Source organism: Convolutriloba macropyga, chromosome 9 (genome assembly GCF_964194025.1).
Source record: "Convolutriloba macropyga chromosome 9, txConMacr16.3, whole genome shotgun sequence".
Classification (NCBI taxonomy): domain Eukaryota; kingdom Metazoa; phylum Xenacoelomorpha; order Acoela; family Convolutidae; genus Convolutriloba; species Convolutriloba macropyga.
The window spans coordinates 55,001,795-55,021,128 of NC_134476.1; the positions used below are offsets into that span (position 1 = coordinate 55,001,795).

A 19,334-nucleotide genomic window follows, 5' to 3' on the forward strand; every position below is an offset into this window, starting at 1 on the left:
GAATTAATTGGACTCTGTTATTCATTTAAAATTAATCCAAGGAGACGAAAGAAGATTTGTAACTTAACAACCTAACATGTTTTTATCTTTTTAATCTGCTTCTCCCCTTTGGCCGGAGCATGAAGTATCTAGTCTTCTGGTCTTATCAAAAATATCTTTAAAGCCAAGTAAACCAAAATTATGGTTCATTTCCCAACTACGAGCATCGCTCATTGAGGGGTGGCTGTGGCTCGATAGCCTTAGTCTTTCTCTACCATCTTTTTGGACAAGGATAGCTTGTGTTGTCTGAGCCTAAACGTGCAGTATAGCCATCTGCCATCACATTTAGCTCTGAGGTGTTTTTTCTGTGACCCTTTATACATTTATTTCTTCTGGACTTTATGGTCAATTTTCTACTAGATGATCTTTTTTCCAGATACTGATTTTTTCCTGGATGACAAGCAGTTTTCTCTTCAACCATCAACTTTCTTTTGATCACACAGTGTAGCATTCAGATTAATCTACCACCATTGACACTGATGTCGGTGAAACAAGCTGGTTAGGTAGCAAGCTATGGTTACCATTATAGGTTTCAATTTCTAAAAAGGGAGAAAACAAAAGCAGTTCCCGTAATGCTTTGACAGCTTGTAGTTCTACAATAATTCTTACAGCAGCGTTCGTTCTCTCCTAATTTTGATGACTTTAAGCCGATTGCTCGATATTATCATTTCATTTTATGCTAAAATGTTCAATGTTACAGGGGCTGTTCACCTGTGTGCGTTGGAGAATGACTGGTCTACTCTGCAGGAACTGTTGAAGGCAGGTGCCAGTCCCAATCTACAGGATGGGAGAGGGAGGACTGTGGCCATGATAGCAGCACAGTATGGACACGTGCAGGTCATGAAGCTTCTAGACAATGACCTCAGGAAGGTCAACATGAAGCTAAAGGTATCTTCAATACTAACAGTACGAAAACAATCTTGGAGTAAAAAGTTAAGCCCCAACTTAATTAGACCAAAGAGGAAGCTCCCAAGCTCAAAAACTTATTTTCCGATAAAAAAAATAAATTTAGCCATAAATTGTTTCCTTTGCAGGATACAGAAGGACGTGGGGTGTTGTTTCGGTGTCTGTCGAGAACCAAACGACACGCCATCTGTGCAGAGATTGCAATCAAGAGAGGAGCCGACTGCAACAACTCTGACTTCCAGGGAATATCTGTGAGTCATTGCAAACATTGTTGCGAATGCAAAGTAAGCGTATATATATATATATATATATATATATATATATATATATATATATATATATATATAAACTAAGCAGCGTATGTTTGTAAGCGTGTAAGCGTATATATTTGAATTGAATAGCAAGCAATCAAGGCGGCATAGCGCAGACGGTAACCCACTGGACTCCGAATCGAAGGGTCGCTGGTTCGAGCCCCCGACTACGACCTAATTGGCAAAGCAAAATCAGTATTCTAATACATGTACCTTGAGCAACGCACTGTTAGAGAGCGGTTTTGGGCCGAACCAGCCCGATTTAGACTAAGATGACTTAGATATAAAATTATTAGAGTATCAAAACGCTTTGAATGGTTCAATTTTAAGGCCAATGCAAGGCCAAATTACGTCATACATGAACTGAATCGACCGATATTGGCTAGCAAAAGGCTAACAGGTAGTGTCTAGCCTTTTTGCCGCCAGTGTTACTTTGAATAACTTTTGTTAACGTTGGGAAGTGAACCTCTTATGTGTCGTATGTTATGTACACAAGCTATAGTTGGCATAAAAAGCCGTTTCTTGAATCTTATTCGATTCGTAATTGTTGAATAAAGATTTCCCTTCTTCCGTTTTGTTACATTCGAGTGTATTGTCGGATACAAGGCTCGAATATTTGGTCCACCACGTGAGAAAAAACCAGGACGAGGATTTTTCGTTCTTACATCGACTTCTATCGGTCAGGGGCCGGCTCAACGTTGGTGATAGTGTTCTGTGGAGCACTACTAGTGGTTCAGTGTTGCGTAGAGTGACTTTGGCAGCCAGAGGCCGGGTCAACGTTGGTGATAGTGTTGTGTGGAGCACTACTAGTGGTTCAGTGTTGCGTAAGTGTGACTTTGGCAGTCAGAGGCCGGGTCAACGTTGGTGATAGTGTTCCGTGGAGCACTGCTAGTGGTTCAGTGTCCCGTAGAGTGGCTTTGGCAGTCAGAGGCCGGGTCAACATTGGTGATAGTGTTCCGTGGAGCACTGCTAGTGGTTCAGTGTCCCGTAGAGTGATTTTGGCAGTCAGAGGCCGGGTCAACATTGGTGATAGTGTTCTGTGGAGCACTGCTAGTGGTTCAGTGTCCCGTTGAGTGACTTTGGCAGTCGGAGGCCGGGTCAACGTTGGTGATAGTGGTCCGTGGAGCACTGCTAGTGGTTCAGTGTTGCGTAGTGTGACTTTGGCAGTCAGAGACCGGGTCAACGTTGGTGATAGTGTTCCGTGGAGCACTGCTAGTGGTTCAGTGTCCCGTAGAGTGACTTTGGCAGTCAGAGGCCGGGTCAACATTGGTGATAGTGTTCTGTGGAGCACTGCTAGTGGTTCAGTGTCCCGTTGAGTGACTTTGGCAGTCAGAGGCCGGGTCAACGTTGGTGATAGTGGTCCGTGGAGCATTGCTAGTGGGTCAGTGTCCTGTGGAGTGACTTTGACAGTCAGAGGCGGGGTCGGGTAACTTCATAGTGACGTGAGGAGCATAGAGTTCCAAAACTGTACGCTCAATTGTTGGGACTACATTAGTAGTTGATCAGACGTTGTCAGACTCTTAAACTTGGTGCTAATATTTTACACTGGCGGCACATACTTAGCCTAGATATACTTTTGAACCCATAGCACTAAGCCGAAAACCTTCGGGTGCTCAGTTAGCCGAATAACGTTGAGTGCTCAATTAGCCGAATAACTTCGGGTAATCAGTTAGCCGAATAACTTTGGGTGCTCAATTAGCCGAATAACTTTGGGTGCTCAATTAGCCGAATAACTTTGAGTGCTCAATTAGCCGAATATCTTCGGGTGCTCAATTAGCCGCATAACTTTGGGTGCTCAGTTAGCCGAATAACTTTGGGTGCTCAATTAGCCGAATAACTTCGGGTGCTCAATTAGCCGAATAACTTCGGTTGCTCAGTTAGCCGAATAACTTCGTGTTCAATTAGCCGAAAATTGTTTGGGTGTTCACTTAGCCAAAAAATTTTTGGGTGTTCAACTAGCCGAAAATTTTTTGGGTGTTCAATTAGCCGAAAAATTTTTGGGTGTTCACTTAGCCGAAAAATTTTTGGGTGTTCAATTAGCCGAAAATTTTTTGGGTGTTCACTTAGCCGAAAAATTTTTGGGTGTTCAATTAGCCGAAAATTTTTTGGGTGTTCAATTAGCCGAAAAATTTTTGGGTGTTCACTTAGCCGAAAAATTTTTGGGTGTTCAATTAGCCGAAAATTTTTTGGGTGTTCACTTAGCCGAAAAATTTTTGGGTGTTCAAATAGCCGAAAAATTTTTGGTGTTCAATTAGCCGAAAAAATTTGGGTGTTCAGTTGGCCGAAAATTTTTGGGTGTTCATTTAGCCTAAAATTTTTTGGGTGTTCAATTAGCCGAAAATTTTTGTATTCAATTAGCCGAAAAATTGGGTGTTCATTTAGCCGAAAACTTTTAGCAGTTCACTTAGCCGAATTCAATGCTTTTTATAGTAGGTGCTAGTTCATTGAGCCGCACAATAAACAAACTAAGGGACCCTCAGTATACACGACACCTTATTACATCTATAGCTGAGCCCGGACTCAGCTTTAAGGCCGTTAAACAGAGAAAGACCGTGCAATTTAAGCTCAAATACGAGTACCCACAGGCAAGTGAAGTAATAATTTGGCATGACGCTATAAACAATAGCTTAACACCCCATCATAACAATAACCATAGCCCATTATCTGCGTCTGAACTCATTCAAGAACTTTACGCAATCGAAAATAAGATAAAAGCTATTGTTTACTGTCCACGACAGGGCGCCCCAGATATCTTCGAGGACCTGGAGCAAACAAGTTTCGTCGTGGTTCACGTCATAAAAGACCTCCTATCAAAGCGCAAAACCAAGGATCCTTCGATTCTGAACGACTATTTGCAACTTCATCCGCCCTTCTGCTGTGAAATAAAATCACTCTCTATTGTGAGATTTCATAGCGCCAACCTAAATTGTCTGACAAAAAAGACCAGACCAAAAAGGCTTAACCAGCGCCGTCGAAAAGCTCGAGCAAACAGGGCTGCCGCTCTCGAGGGGAACTCTGCTGACGAGCCGTGGCTAGCTTAAGTGCAAGGCTATAGCTTGTTTGCAGTTTTTTCCTCGTTAGTGGTTGATCTGTTCTTTTGAGCCTTTAAGAAACTAAAATCTAGTCCGTTTCCCAATTCCTCATAGTGTATTTGATTTACGAAATTATTGCTTGTAACGATTCCCCTTTCTAATTCTTTTGCTGGTAAGAGTCATCTGAAATTCTGAATACTGTATTAAGTGTGCCTAATTCATTGAAACAAATATCTAACATTTAATACCGTTGTTTTCAAGATGGAAGCTCAGGCCTTCAAGTTGTCTGAAGCTAGATCTAAAGTTGAATTAAGTGTGAATGACTTGTACAAAAGAATCGACGAAGCAATAAATAGTAAAACACGAAAAACAAAAGTGGAGACATTAGTTAACAAAGCAAAGGAACTCTTGTCAACAGCAATTGACAAAAACGATCAACTGGTTCAGTTAGCCTCACGACATCCAAATAAAATAAAACTTACCGAGGAGCTTGAACTTTGGTTCAAAGAAGCAAGCGAAACTCATGACAATTATGTAGCAAAAGCACGACAATACATTGAGCTCAGTGATGAGACAATTGGTGAATCAACATTCCGCCGAAAAAAATCAAGCTGTGGATCGAAAACTGTCTCAATCTCGTCTAGCCAGAGGAGAAGAGAACAGGAAATAGCAAGACTTCAACGAGAAGAGATTGAGAGAGAGAATGAGAACATAATCAAACTCGCTCAACAAAAGCATCAATTAGAGCTAGATACAATTAGCGAAGAGAACAGGAAAAGATTGTTTGACGCAAAAGTCAAGGAGATTCGGGCAATGGAGTCATCACATGAGAGCCTTGATGGTGATCTCGGGGAGCAAAAAATTTTAAATAATGATAAAAATTCTGAGCGTGTAACAGAATGGGTTGACAGTTCAGTGGCAAACAATATTTTGTCTACAACTCTTCGTTCAAACCGCGCAGAAAACGAAATTCAGGAAAATGGTTTTCTCCAAGCTTCGAACTCATTACCACCACATGAAACGGATAATCTCCTAACAGGCCCTTCGATGCTGCAAAATTCGGTGAACGCTCCAAACGCTGCACCAGGTCCGTTATTGCAGCAAAGCAATCATTCACCACCAAAGGACGGTAACCCGCGTGAAAACGTCGTCCGTACTCCCAAAGGAGTATCATATTTTTTGTCTTTTGGAAAGGAAGACAGACAGACCAGTCCGCAGGCAAGTAATAACGTCGCTAACCAGACCGCTGATACGGGAGCATCAGCGCCTCAACCCTCACAGTTGCCAGAACCCTCGAGCTGGGCACCAGTCCCCAGCGCAGTTTCATATTTGAATCAACCAGATCATCATTTAGCAAACATAAACAACCCCACATTGACAAACTTGCCATCTATTACTTCTGATCATCAGAACGTACAATACCCTGTCCAAAACATGCAACGTAGTTTTTATCCCATGGCTAGCCACCTCCTGCCAAACATGACTTTGTGGCATGTACCTCATCCGGCAACCGTAACTTCCTCACATCCTCAACAATTTCAACAACAAGTTTTGCAAACAAATTTGAATAAACCTGCTGTATCCTATTCAAGTGGAGGTACAAACTACTAAAACCCAAACCCGTTTTCCGCTGCAACCTTTATTGGTCAACACAACCCCTCATCGTCATTACCGGTGCAGCACGGTTTGTATTCAAACCCAATGCTGCCCTACGCAACCATGCCAGCCAATACTACTGGTACCTTCCATTCGTATCATCCATCAACATCTGTTGCTCCCGCACACGATAATTCCTTCAATGTTAAGGATCTAGCGGACGCAATAACCTACAGTCAACTCAATTCATTACCAAAATGGACGCTTGCGCAATATAATGGGGACCCACTTCTTTGGCATGAGTGGATAGGGCAGTTCAAAATTGCCACAGACTCTCAAAACCTCTCTGATGCAGCAAAATTAACTTATTTGAAAACTCTTCTAACCGGAAGAGCTAAAAAATCCATTGAGCAGTTTGCGTATAGTGGTGCATTGTATAACGATGCCATGAAAGTTCTGGAACGGAAATTCGGCCAACCCCATGCCGTAGTTGGCGCTCACCTTGATAAACTTAACAATTACCCACCCTTAAAAATGCACAATTCGGAAAATGTAATTGCTTTCGCATCAGTAATTTCAAGTTTAGTTGGAGTTTTTCAGTCATTGTCATATGACGCCGATTTGTGTAGCTCATCTTTACTGAATCAAGTGGTACAAAAGCTCCCGCCCAATCTTAAGGAATCCTGGTGTTCACATATAGTGAAAAAGCAGTGGCTCAGGCCTACCTTGTTAGAATTCAACGATTGGTTACAAAAAAAAGCGGACACACATGACCGCATGAAAGCAGTCAAATTTAAGACTAAGACAGACGAACCACCAGTTGTAAATAAAACAAACAACTTCAAAGGCTTTCGCGTCAAACTCAAAAGTTGCCGACGCAAAACAGAAGAACCCGTCAACAAGAAACGGGAACGATCTTGGTTGCCCGCACTGCAAGGCAAATCACCCAATTTGGAAATGCCCGAAATTCAAAAGTGAAAACCCAACTCAGAGAGCGAAAATTGTAGCCGAACATAGACTATGCCTCTCCTGTCTCAATGGCTCGCATCAATTTAGAAATTGTCCCAACCCACGAAAGTGCAAACAACCTGGTTGCACTAGTACACATAATATTCTGTTACACGGTTCCGAACGCATCTTCACTAAGAACAATGCAAAGAAACCAAGTGAAACGAAAAGCGTCACGGATCCACCGCAGTCAACATCTCTAGTTACACTCAATTCGGAAAACATCTGTACTCCCAATCAAGATGGAAACTCGTCATTTTTCCCTGCTGTGTCCGACGTTAAAGGTCTTTTACAGGTTAAGGAAGTCCAACTCAAAGGCCACACAGCTAAGGAAACAAAAGTGCTGGCTTTATGTGATCCTGCCCTCAGTCACTCGTGGATTGCGGCAAGTGCTGCGGCAAGACTCAATCTGAAAGGTTCACCTCTTAAACTGACTGTTTGCGGAATAAATGCAAAACAAGTCATTGATACACTTATTACAGACGTGACAGTTAAACCATTAGGTGATAACACCTGTGAAAGTTTCGACGTAAGTCCATACATAAGAGACACGCTAAATGTTGGTTCTGATATTATCAATGTACCTCAACTACAGGAAACATATCCGTATTTAAGTGTGCTAGATCCCGTTCAGTACAGTTACTCAAATGTCGAAATGATTCTAGGCCAAGACGTTTACCATGCAATCCGACCTATCGAATATTTTGAAAGCGATTCAAAATATGCGCCCGTTGCCGTCCGTCTTCCAATTGGTTGGGTTCTAAGTGGACCTCTGCCTGCCACTTCTAGTTTCATATCCTCCTGTTTTAAAATTGTTACTGAACCGGAAACAGATCTAGCCGAACAACTGAACTCCTGGTATGACATGGAGTCATACGGAGCTGTAAAAGAGGTTGACCCCAGGTCTTCTTCAGACCGTAGAGCAGTTGAAATACTAGAAAAGACAACTTTTAATGACGGAAAACGGTATCAAGTTGGTATGCTGTGGTCAAAAGACGACCTTCATTTACCGAATAACTACTACTCAGCACTCGTTCAACTGAAGTCCCTTGAAAAAAGACTTTTCAGGGACCAAGACCTCCGAGTGAAGTACGAAAAGAGCATTAAGGACGACGTAGACAAAGGCTATGTGATTCAAGTGCTTAACTCTAAAGATCCCAGTGAACGGTCTAGACGCGAATGGTACTTGCCTCATCACCCCGTCTTTAATCCCAATAAGCCAAACAAGATGAGAAGGGTGTTAAATGGTGTGCAAATTTCATGGTGTTCCAAAATGGTGTTCCAAAGTTTCATGGAACATCATTAAATAAATCATTGTTATCAGGTCCTGATTTACTTCAGCGTTTGATTCATACTCTTATCCGCTTCCGCCAGTATCAGTACGCAGTCTCTGCTGATATAGAAGGCATGTTCCTCCAGGTTGGAGTGCTTCCTCAGGATCAACCGTGCCTTAGATTTTTGTGGCGGGAGGATCCATCAACTGATGTGATGGTAAATCAGTACACCAGGCATATCTTTGGTGCGAAAGACTCGCCCACATGCGCGAATTATGCCCTCCAACGAACAGCCAAGGACAATAGCCGTCAGTACCCAGATGCATCGCAAGCTGTGTTGGAAAAGTTTTATATGGACGACTACCTCGACTCCTTAGACGAACCAGAGAAAGCACTGAAGAGAGCCAAGGAACTCGTAGAACTACTTATGTTGGGAGGAGCTAAATTAACAAAGTTTGTAAGCAGCGTTCCACACCTGCTCGATGAACTCGACAACAGCTTCAAAACCAATGGCAAAGAAGAGCCAAAAGTTATTGGAAGTTCTGAGTAAGAAGCCTCATCACACGTATTGGGTCTGAAATGGGACCACAAAAAAGACACACTAGTTGTCAGCCGTGGAACAAAGTACGTGGACAACAAAAACGTAACTCAACGCCTAGTACTTAGTTTAGTTTCAAAAGTCTTTGACCCAATTGGGTTAGTAGCCCCATTCACAGTTACCGCCCGACTGTTGCTGAAAGATATATGGAGGTTGAGTGGTCAAGACTGTGACAAGGTGCTGCCCGATGACATGATTGATAGGGTCAGTGCATGGAGTTCAGATTTACCCAAATTAGGAAAACTAACAGTCGCTAGGAGTTTTTTCTCTGGCGAGTTCGACTCAACCGAGCTTCATGTTTTCGGGGATAGTTCCCAGGAAGTCTTCAGCGCTGTTGCCCTCCTGAGATCAAAAGTAAGGTAAGGACCCACTAAGCATACCGAAATTGCCTTTATTTTTGGGAAAAGCAAGAGTTGCACCCATGAAATGTTTGACCGTACCCAAACTCGAACTTCAAGCAGCCCTCCTAGCAACGCGCCTAAAGGTAGACATATATAAAGCTTTAACAATACCTCTTAGTAAAACGTTCATGTGGACAGATAGCACGACTGTGCTTCAGTGGCTGAGATTCTTCCATAAACAGCCCATCTTTGTTGCCAATAGGGTTTCGGAAATATTGGAGTCCACAACAGTCGACCAATGGTTTCGTGTACCATCGACAGACAATCCCGCGGACGCTGGTACAAGGGGAATGTCAGCCGATGGCCTGTGTACCAGTAGCTGGTTGAAAGTCCAATTTTCCTGTTTACGTCAGATTTTCCTTTCCAGCCAAATAACGAGATATTAGGCAATCTGAAAAAACCGTTAACCAGTCCCTTGGGCGATCCGGTTCAAAAACAAGAAAGCAGTCTTGCGAGCAACGTTTCCTACGAAGAAAAACTGTTCGATTACACAAAATTTAACTCCTACTTTAAACTAGTTAGGATAACCGCTTATCTCCTCCGCATCCTCCCGAAGCACGCCCATTTCCGGTCATCAGATGCTTCAATTCTTAGGCCCGATGAACTCCAGGTTGCTGAAGCAAAACTTCAGTTTCTCGTTCAATCTGAATCATTCCCGTTCGAGAAAAAACAACTTCTGGATGAAAAGCACCTTATCAGAAAAAGCCCAATCTCACCGTATACCCCTTTCATTGGTCCCAATGCTCTGATCAGATCTAGTGGCCGCATCAAACTATTAGTTGAAGCCGACTATGACATCAAACACCCCATCATACTTGATAGCCGTCACCCCGCTGTAAGGCTCTTTCTGAAAAAAGAGCATTTAGTTAACCACCACGAGGGCATTGACTTTTTGCGAGCTTGCATACAACGACGCTACGCAGTCCTGAAACTGCGTTTCGCATTACGGTCTATCAAATTTAACTGCGTATTATGCCGTAAGCGTAGCAAAAAGTCCGTTCAGCCAATGATGGCCGACTTACCGGCCGAACGTCTTTCCTATGGTTCCCCTCCCTTCTTCAATACGGGAATGGATTATTTCGGCGCATTTTATGTATCAGTGAAACGCTCAAGTGAAAAGTGTTGGGGTTTCCTTTTCACGTGCCTCACAACACGCGCCTTTCATATTGAGGTTGTGCCATTGATGGACATGAATTCCTGCGTTATGGGAATTGAAAGGTTCATTGCTCGGAGAGGAAAACCCCGCGTCCTTTGGTCGGATAATGGAACCAACTTTATTGCTACCGAGAAGGAACTATCATTGTGTATACAGAGTTAGAATCAAAAATTCATTTGCGAGTCAAATGTCTGAAAGGGGAATCTTGTGGCACTTCAATCCACCATCTGCCCCACATCACGGTGGCTCGTGGGAACGAATGGTGAGGAGTGTTAAACGCACTTTCTATGCAGTTCTTGGCAACCGACGTCTTACTGACGAAGTCTTACAAACGACATTCTGTTTAGTTGAATCAACTTTAAATAACAGGCCACTTACCCCTGTAAGCTCTGACCCTACGGAACTTGATGCCATAACACCTAATCACTTCGTTCTCGGAAACAGGTCAAGCACTGTGCCTTCGCATTTGTCAGAAGAGGACTTCGACCACCGCAAGAGATACGTGCGAGCTCAGTGCTACGCGGACTCAATTTGGAAAAGGTGGCTAGCTGAATATGTCCCAAACCTGAATCGTCGCAGTAAATGGTCCGCACCGGCAAACAGAGCTTAAATCTGGGGATATTGTATGGGTGGCCGACGAATTGAGCCCCCGTGGACACTTTCCCATGGGTCGCATTGAAAACCTCCGTTATGGCAGCGATGGCATTGCCCGTTCGGCTGAGATAAGGACAAATGCTGGTAAGTATATCCGACCGGTTGTAAAACTAATACCTGTTTTAGAAACAACACTTTCGGGGCCGGAGGATGTTGCGAATGCAAAGTAAGCGTATATATATATATATATATATATATATATATATATATAAACTAAGCAGCGTATGTTTGTAAGCGTGTAAGCGTATATATTTGAATTGAATAGCAAGCAATCAAGGCGGCATAGCGCAGACGGTAACGCACTGGACTCCGAATCGAAGGGTCGCTGGTTCGAGCCCCCGACTACGACCAAATTGGCAAAGCAAAATCAGTATTCTAATACATGTACCTTGAGCAACGGACTGTTAGAGAGCGGTTTTGGGCCGAACCAGCCCGATTTAGACTAAGATGACTTAGATATATAATTATTAGAGTATCAAAACGCTTTGAATGGTTCAATTTTAAGGCCAATGCAAGGCCAAATTACGTCATACATGAACTGAATCGACCGATATTGGCTAGCAAAAGGCTAACAGGTAGTGTCTAGCCTTTTTGCCGCCAGTGTTACTTTGAATAACTTTTGTTAACGTTGGGAAGTGAACCTCTTATGTGTCGTATGTTATGTACACAAGCTATAGTTGGCATAAAAAGCCGTTTCTTGAATCTTATTCGATTCGTAATTGTTGAATAAAGATTTCCCGTCTTCCGTTTTGTTACATTCGAGTTTGTTGTCGGATACAAGGCTCGAATAACTATAACAAACATTTTTGTTTACCGCGACATTGTACCCCAGCTCACATACCAAGCTTCAACTCAAAACTAGGAGTTAACTTGATTTCCCTTAGTCATAGATTCACTATTTTAGTAGTTTGGGATCTTTTCCATTTGTGCCCCCCATACGTTATGCTCCCCCATTTACAGAGCACGTGTCATTACATGGTAAATCATTATGTAAAAATATGGCACGTGCATCTGGGGGGAGAAAATAAAATGCACGCACTAAGATTGGGGCAGGGCACAAACGGAAAAGTTTGATTCATATTACTATAAATTCACGAAAGCTGTGTAAACAGTTTCTCACCCAGAAGGTAATATCTATATAGTTAGTCAATCAGTCGCTTTCCCTCAGTCATAGATTAATTATATTACAAGCTTGGAATTTTTTCCGTTTGTCCCCTCAGTACGTTGTGCTCCCCCTGTTGCAGAGCACGTGTCATTACATAGCAAATCAATAAAATAAAACATAACACGTGAATCTTGGGGCTGCAGACAAAATGAACCCTTTAAGTTGGGGGGGGGGGGGCAAAAGGAAAAGATGTCAAGTTTGATTCATTTTAATGTAAATATACGGGCTACTGCAGAAAAACAGCTGAAAATTTTTTCTCTTCCAGAATGTAATAACCAATCAGTTTTTCCACAAATAAAAAGCAGCATAAAATGTTTGTTTGAATTAGTCGACTTGCAGCTGGTGGTACCAGTTTAGAAAACTGCCCGTTTCCTGGTTTCGCCGAAAAAAAACATAAACATTTACAAGAAAAACTTCCGCACAAGGGTTCCAACTTTTGCCCTCATGCATGTCAACCAACTTTTTATCTACAGAGCGGTCTTTCACTTAATTCAATTAAATTTCTATTGAGTTTAAATCAAATTCACGCCATCTATGCAAAACATGCGTTGTAACTTCGTAAGATTGCTTTCACGATAATTTTTTGTACAATTAGAAATTTTAGCGGCCACCGCTCAAGCGTTGAAAAAAAAAATACCGCTTAAAACCGCAGAGCCTGCGAAACATCAATGCAAAGCATTAATAAATTTTACCGGTGAATGGACGTAAGAAGTCCGGTTTGTAGTGGTTAAACTTTTGTTTTCACCACTTTCTGCCGTTCAGCTGCATTTAGTGCTATAAAGGCAATTCTTACATTTTTTTATGCAATTTTCAGCGCTGTCACCTCGACGCGGGTGTCTTTTAATTATCTAGAGAGAACTAAGTGGGATCAGACACCAGACGTTTTTGAGACAACTACACTTTTTCAGATGTCCTCTTCAGCCTGAGTATTCGTGAAAGCTAAACAAAAAACCTGTTTACCAAAAAAAAAAATTTCAAAACAACATAATTGAATAACTACAATAGTATTTAGGATAGTACTTACGACATGAAAGGAACAGAATTTCAAATTTTGCTGATCAAATTTTCCTTCAGATGCAAGATTGAATACAAGCATAGGCCTGGTAAAATGAGTTTGAGTTTTGCCAAGCTTACTGTCAAACAGTTTAGATTCTCTATTCAACAATTGATGTTTGAACTGATCAGGTAATAATGTTCGGACTCCTATTATTATACAATCTTCTTAACTTTCATAGGGCGTATATTTCACGGTTGGAAATTTATTTTGAGTTTGAGGATTTGCAAAACTATCAGAAAAACCATATGAAAAATAAAAGGTTGACAAAAAAATGACAATTTGCCAGATAATCATCTGGGTAATTCTGTATTACAATCTTTTAGGAACACGCAAAGTATAACCACGGAGCCTTCATTTAGCTTCAGATAAGTTTAATTTTTTAAAATATTCGCCAACCAATGAGAAGCCAAGAAAACCATGAAACAAACTCTCCGAAAATTTTGTGGTTTACAATTTACAAATACATCAGACCTCTTAGTGCCAATTTAAAGATACAAAAGATACAACCTCAATGTGAATTCCGTATTTGAGTTGCTTTGTAAGTGGTTTCAGAGAAAGAAATATCAATAACTTTTGAATAGTTCGGCATTCAGTTTCGAAAAAAAAACAATTTTTATGTTCAAACGTATTATAATGGGTTGTCATAAACAATTTTTGTAGTGAAAGTTTGATCTCAACCTATTTTCATAAAATTGCCACTTCTTACTCGGAATGGGTGTATAGAGTTGATAGTGAGCCCAATTTCGCAAGTTCTCTTGCAGGAAAGCTTCGCGGGAAATGTTCAAAACCTTTAAGAGCAGTTTCAGCGGGGTTTTAAAATTTCTATACAAGCCAAAAGAAGTTATGTTATGAAAGTACAACATTTTATCACAAAAAAAATTATATCTTAAAATCGGGTTGTCCAATCCGACTCAACTGACTCATTTTTCAAAACGCTCCACACTTTCCTCATAATCGTTAAAAGATTTTATTTTGGAACGGCTCATTAGGAGTACCAAAAAATTCTCCATTAAAAAATTTGGCTTCGCCACCACTTAGATATTTCCAGAGGTAGACGATTCAAAGAACAAATGATGATATCCTAGAATGAATGATGTTCTGTTGTGTTGAACTGTTAGGTGTTGTATGAGGGGTGTGAGAATGCGTGTGAGACAGAGGACATTTGTGTGCGTCTGTTGGAGTACGGGGCTGACCCAAATGCTCAGACAGCTGTCAGGATGGAGTCACCACTACACGCAGCTGCACAGCAGGGAAACATGCGGGTAACAGCCGAGCTCACGCATAGCTGAATTATCCATTTTTTTTAAAATTAAACTACCGTTAATCGGTTTTCCCGCTTGACGAGGCATATAGTAGTCGGTTGTTTATTTGACTAGAGAGTTTTCCGACAGCTTCCTGGCAATTAGACTACTAACTACACCTTAATAAACTTGGTACGGCCTTAGTACGACACCTTATTTGATCTTGATACGGCCTTAATCCGGTAATTTAGAAAACTTATTACGGACCGTAGTTAATTTAACAAGATCTTAGTACTCTTTTCATTCAAGGCATATATTATGCCATACTACGGACGTACCAAGTTTTCCAAGTACGGGTAACCTGGGAAGCCTCTTGTTAGCCTCGGGTGGTAATTTCTCTTGTCACTTTTGTAGTTTGTTATTTACCAACATATTCATGAAAGTTCTGCAAGATTATTAATAACCTCGCCATTCCAGCTTAACATCCGACGCGGGTGAGGTCGAGTAGTTGTATTTGATAGATTAAAAAAACAATTACATTTGAAAAAAGTACTTTCTGAGATCAAAAACGTTCTCAGTAATAATTAAAAATATGGATCACAAATTATTATCGTCGTAGGTGAAAGAATATATTTTTCAGGTGTGCAGGGCGTTGATTGGAGCAGGTGCAAAAGTGGATCTAGCAAGTAGAAAGAAGTTGACAGCAGCCCATTTTGCTGCCAAAGCAGGTCACGTGGAAGTTTTACAATTGTTAGCAGCACATGGAGCTAATTTGGACGAACAGGATCTCATAGGTAAGTAACACTGTCTACTCACGAGTCTCACCTAGTCTCATTAGTTGCCTTGATGTTGAAGGTAAGAAGTTTATTGATATCGTCCATTTTTCAAAATTGGGTTTTGTCGGTTTCGTTCAATGGCGAACGAAAGGAAATTTAATTTAATTTTAAACATGAATTGAAGTTTTTTAAGAATTCTTTTTGCAAAATTCCGTTAAAGCTATAAAAAGTCGAAGGTACAGGTGTTTTCTTTATATATTTACATCTATGAAAGCACTAATAACAAGGAGGCTCGTTAATATGCATTCGCACTTGATGTTACGACCCGAGTTGATCTACATTTCCGACTTAAATGTCAACCAAATGAAGAGATAACCAAAAATTGATGTTTGAGTTTTAAAAAATCGTTACACACCCAAACTATTAATTGAGATCTGCCTCTTTGCAGATCTGCCGATAAAAATACTACGACAAAAACAAACAAAATAAGCACAACTAAAAAATTAATGGCAAAAAAACTCAATAACTAAATGTAAAAGTACCTAGTAAACAACGTCAAAATGAAATCAGATGAAACCCTAACTGAGCAAAATTTCTTGCATATTATCTATACAGCAGATGGGACTTTCCTTATTGAGACAAGTAAAAACAATGAGGCGAAATTCGAAAATCTATCAAAATTTTTTAAACAAAATGAATACAAACGTCTTAATCTTTAACATTTAAGAAAATAATTCTCAATAAATTTACTAAAAAGTCATGAAAAAACTGACAGGACCTGTGCTAAATTAGACTAAGCCGTAGAAACGGACTGAAAATGAAGAAAATCTCAAGAAATTACAAACAAACTGCGAAAAGACAAATTAATGAAGCCATTAAAGTTGTTAGCTATTACCTAAATTATGATTTTTTTCAACTGTTATCTTTAATAACTGAGGTGAAAATATAATGAACAATGAAATAAGTACATGAGTCTACTTGGTCTTCATTTGAAAATAAATGGGCTCTGTTTTTACAGGAATGTGGTAAAAGAAGAGAAAAAGGAACACGAATTTTGACCACCTACAAAACATTTATGAAAACGCATATTGTCCAACAAACAAAACATCAGTTACGACACAACATCAATTGAAAGTTTAATATTTGAGTTACCAGGAATTGGATGGGACCTCTCAATTATGAGAATAAGTTACAAGTTGACAAAAAGAACAACAAAAAGTGAAATATAAAAATTTTGAAAAAGAAAAATATCAACAACTTTGTGACTATTCGGTATGAAGCAACTGCATAGAGTAATATCTTTTTTTTATCCTAAATTAGAAGCTTATAAGACCTCTCATTTTTTAATGACTAAATAATGAATAAAAAACAGCAAATACAGCAACTTAAAAAAATGAGAGGAAGGTTTCGAAGCCATCGAAAAATGGACTTTTTAGTAAAAACGTTTCTATTTCGAAATTAACTTTAAAGGCAGTAAAATTCTTCTTTTTTGAATGATGAGATTTCAAGAAATCAACAAATATGATCAATTATTTTAAAATAACCAAATCTTTGAGAAAATCCGTAGTATCAACGCCATTGAAATCAATAGCTTCAAACAGAAGTCAATGAATATGCTACGTTATGCCTCAAAGGGACAAAGATGCTGTTTTTCGTACCAATCATCAATGAAACATCAGAATAAGTCTCATGACTATGAAAACAAAAACAAATAGAGGCAAAAACCAAAATTTCAGTAGAAAACTGCAAGAAGAAAGTGTCGAAGCCAATTAGTCCATAAGCTTTTCTGGGAAACTTTATCCAAGATTCTTGTAACGTATTCTATGAGCCAATGGGACACTCAATATTAGGATAATGTAGTATAGTTTCAAAAAGAAACAAAATTATGAAAAAATATCCAAAAAAATTATATGAGAACTCGTCGAACCGAAGTCACGAAATTAATAATTGGAGACAAATCCGCTAACCAGGTTAATATTGGCTGAAGTAGAAGAGAAGAAGGTCCTGTTACTACATAGAATGGCTTACAGTTCAAAAGAAATAAGTTTAAGATCGGTTAGCGACAGAATTTTTCGTTAATTTTCGGAAAATTATTTTTAATGTCTCAACAGCCATTAGCTGTCCACTCAAAGCATTAGATAGGTTCAATTGAAGCTTAGAAAGAAAAATTTATTCAACTTATGTAAGCTCCAGGACTTCAAAAATTCAGTACAATCTGAAAAAGACAATCAAAATTTCGTTAAAAATTACGAACACTCAGAGTTGAAGCCAAAAAAAGAGAGATTCCTTGAAAGCTTATTTTCTGTTTATTGGGCATCATTGGACATGTAAATGAGGTTTGTCAACTACTGAAACTAGATATGAAAGGTGAATATTATCTTAGTGTTTTAAAAGCAAAAAAATGTAAAAAGTTTTCTAAAAAAACAGTTCTCAAATATAATTTGAATTTTTTTGAAAGTAAACTTCCCTATGAGACCAGAACTAGTCTTTTTAATCGCCATTCGCCTATTAGGAACACCAATTTGATGCGTTTTGTAGCGTGAAATGTAATTTTGAAGCAAATTTTTCATAAAAAATGTTATTTCGAACAAAAATTACGGTAAAGGTGAGCAAAAGTGAATCAAATATCCCGTGCTCACATGAAACTTTAGCCTTCGAAAAAACAAAAACGAAATTCCAAAAAATCGTTTTAATTTCGAAATCTACGCTGGACGAGCTTTTTAATGATACCACTCACATTTCTCTACGATGAATATATCAATCGGCCAAAATTGTCTGAACAAAAAAGACCCATTTGAGTATATAGTTCTTCCCCTACAAGTGGGGTCGGAACAATAGTAATTAATTGTTTTCAGATCAGAAAAATAACAAACCCCTTTAGATATTAAATCACGAGCATTTGTTTCCGATGGTTTTCAATCCGAGAAATTATGGAAAGGTAGTGTGGTCTTGTCGTTAGGTGCCTTTTCCGAAAATTTATTTCCCCTTCAAAAGTATAATCATGCATTCTAGAGCTTAATTTTTTGGAATTTTTCCGGAGTGAGTAGGAGAGAGGCAAGAATTATATGCAGACACTTTTCAGCATAACAGTCCTTCCTTGTATATAATACAATCACAAAAATATTGAACAAACTATTTGCAAACTAACATTGCCATTTCTGCCCCTTTTTTCATTAAATTGTGATTGAAAATTCAAAACTCTAATGCGTAGAAACATTGAATCAATTGTTTTAGAAAAACAAATTTGTGCTGAATTGTAAAAATTTCATGATTTTTTCGGATCTTTTCCGTTTGCGCCCGCCCCCGGTACGTTATGCTCCCCCCAGTTACAGAGCATTTGTCATTGCATATTTAATCATTATATTAAAAAAATAATGGCTCGTGCGTTGGGGGTGGGGGCGCGTATAATATGGTCCCACTAAGCTGGGGCAAAAACGGAAAAGATCCATTTTTTTTTCTATGACATGAGTTCTGGCTTTTATTAACCATATCTTAACAGTACAATTCTGAACTTAGTATGAACACAAAGAAATACAATTCAGTAAATACCATGGACATTCTGATTTTTTCTCTGCTTTTGAACTGAAGAGAATGAAAAATCGCTATCAACTAGTCCTGAAAAAACTCGTTAGGTAATTGCAAAAATTAATTCAGAAAAAAATATGGTTAATAAAAAAACATGAAAGTATTAGTAGCATCAACTATTAGTTTGATGTAGTTCACAGATCACATTCAAACTTCCATCACGTTTCTCTTTCAACAGGTTCCCATTTCAATAAGTTCCCATTTCAACAGGTACACAGGCGAGTCAGATTCTTGCACGATTAACATTTTTTTTGGTCAAATAGAGCCGACCCAGTTGAATTGAAAAAGTGTTCGGCAACGTTCTCAAATGTCTCTATTTTACTTTTCCTGTTTCCATTTCTGAAAACTGAGGTTCGAGAAAACCTGAGGTCATAGTTCTGAGGTTTGCAAAAAATGATTACTACATGACCAGTCGTCGAAACCAACACCAATTAATTAACATCAACTGCTCAACCACACGCAGAGAATACATTTTCTTTTTTATAATCAGGATATAAATTTGAAACAAAGCAAAAAAAAATTGCGAATGCCATCA

At 39.5% G+C, this 19,334-nt stretch overlaps 2 protein-coding genes across 7 annotated transcripts in view; both read left to right on the top strand.

Annotated features, from left to right (window-relative positions):
• The window catches only part of LOC142345864 (ubiquitin-conjugating enzyme E2 S-like), a 309,073-nt gene that overhangs the window by 167,311 nt on the left and 122,428 nt on the right, over positions 1 to 19,334 (top strand). The window lies entirely within an intron of this gene.
• Positions 1 to 19,334, top strand: part of LOC142345862 (ankyrin repeat and EF-hand domain-containing protein 1-like) — a 53,349-nt gene that overhangs the window by 2,996 nt on the left and 31,019 nt on the right. For all 6 annotated transcript variants that reach the window (XM_075398285.1, XM_075398288.1, XM_075398287.1 and 3 more), the window contains exons 2-5: positions 740 to 927; positions 1,074 to 1,196; positions 14,316 to 14,459; positions 15,079 to 15,232. In XM_075398285.1, the coding sequence (XP_075254400.1) occupies positions 740 to 927; positions 1,074 to 1,196; positions 14,316 to 14,459; positions 15,079 to 15,232 (609 nt within the window). The remainder of the gene's footprint in view (positions 1 to 739; positions 928 to 1,073; positions 1,197 to 14,315; positions 14,460 to 15,078; positions 15,233 to 19,334) is intronic.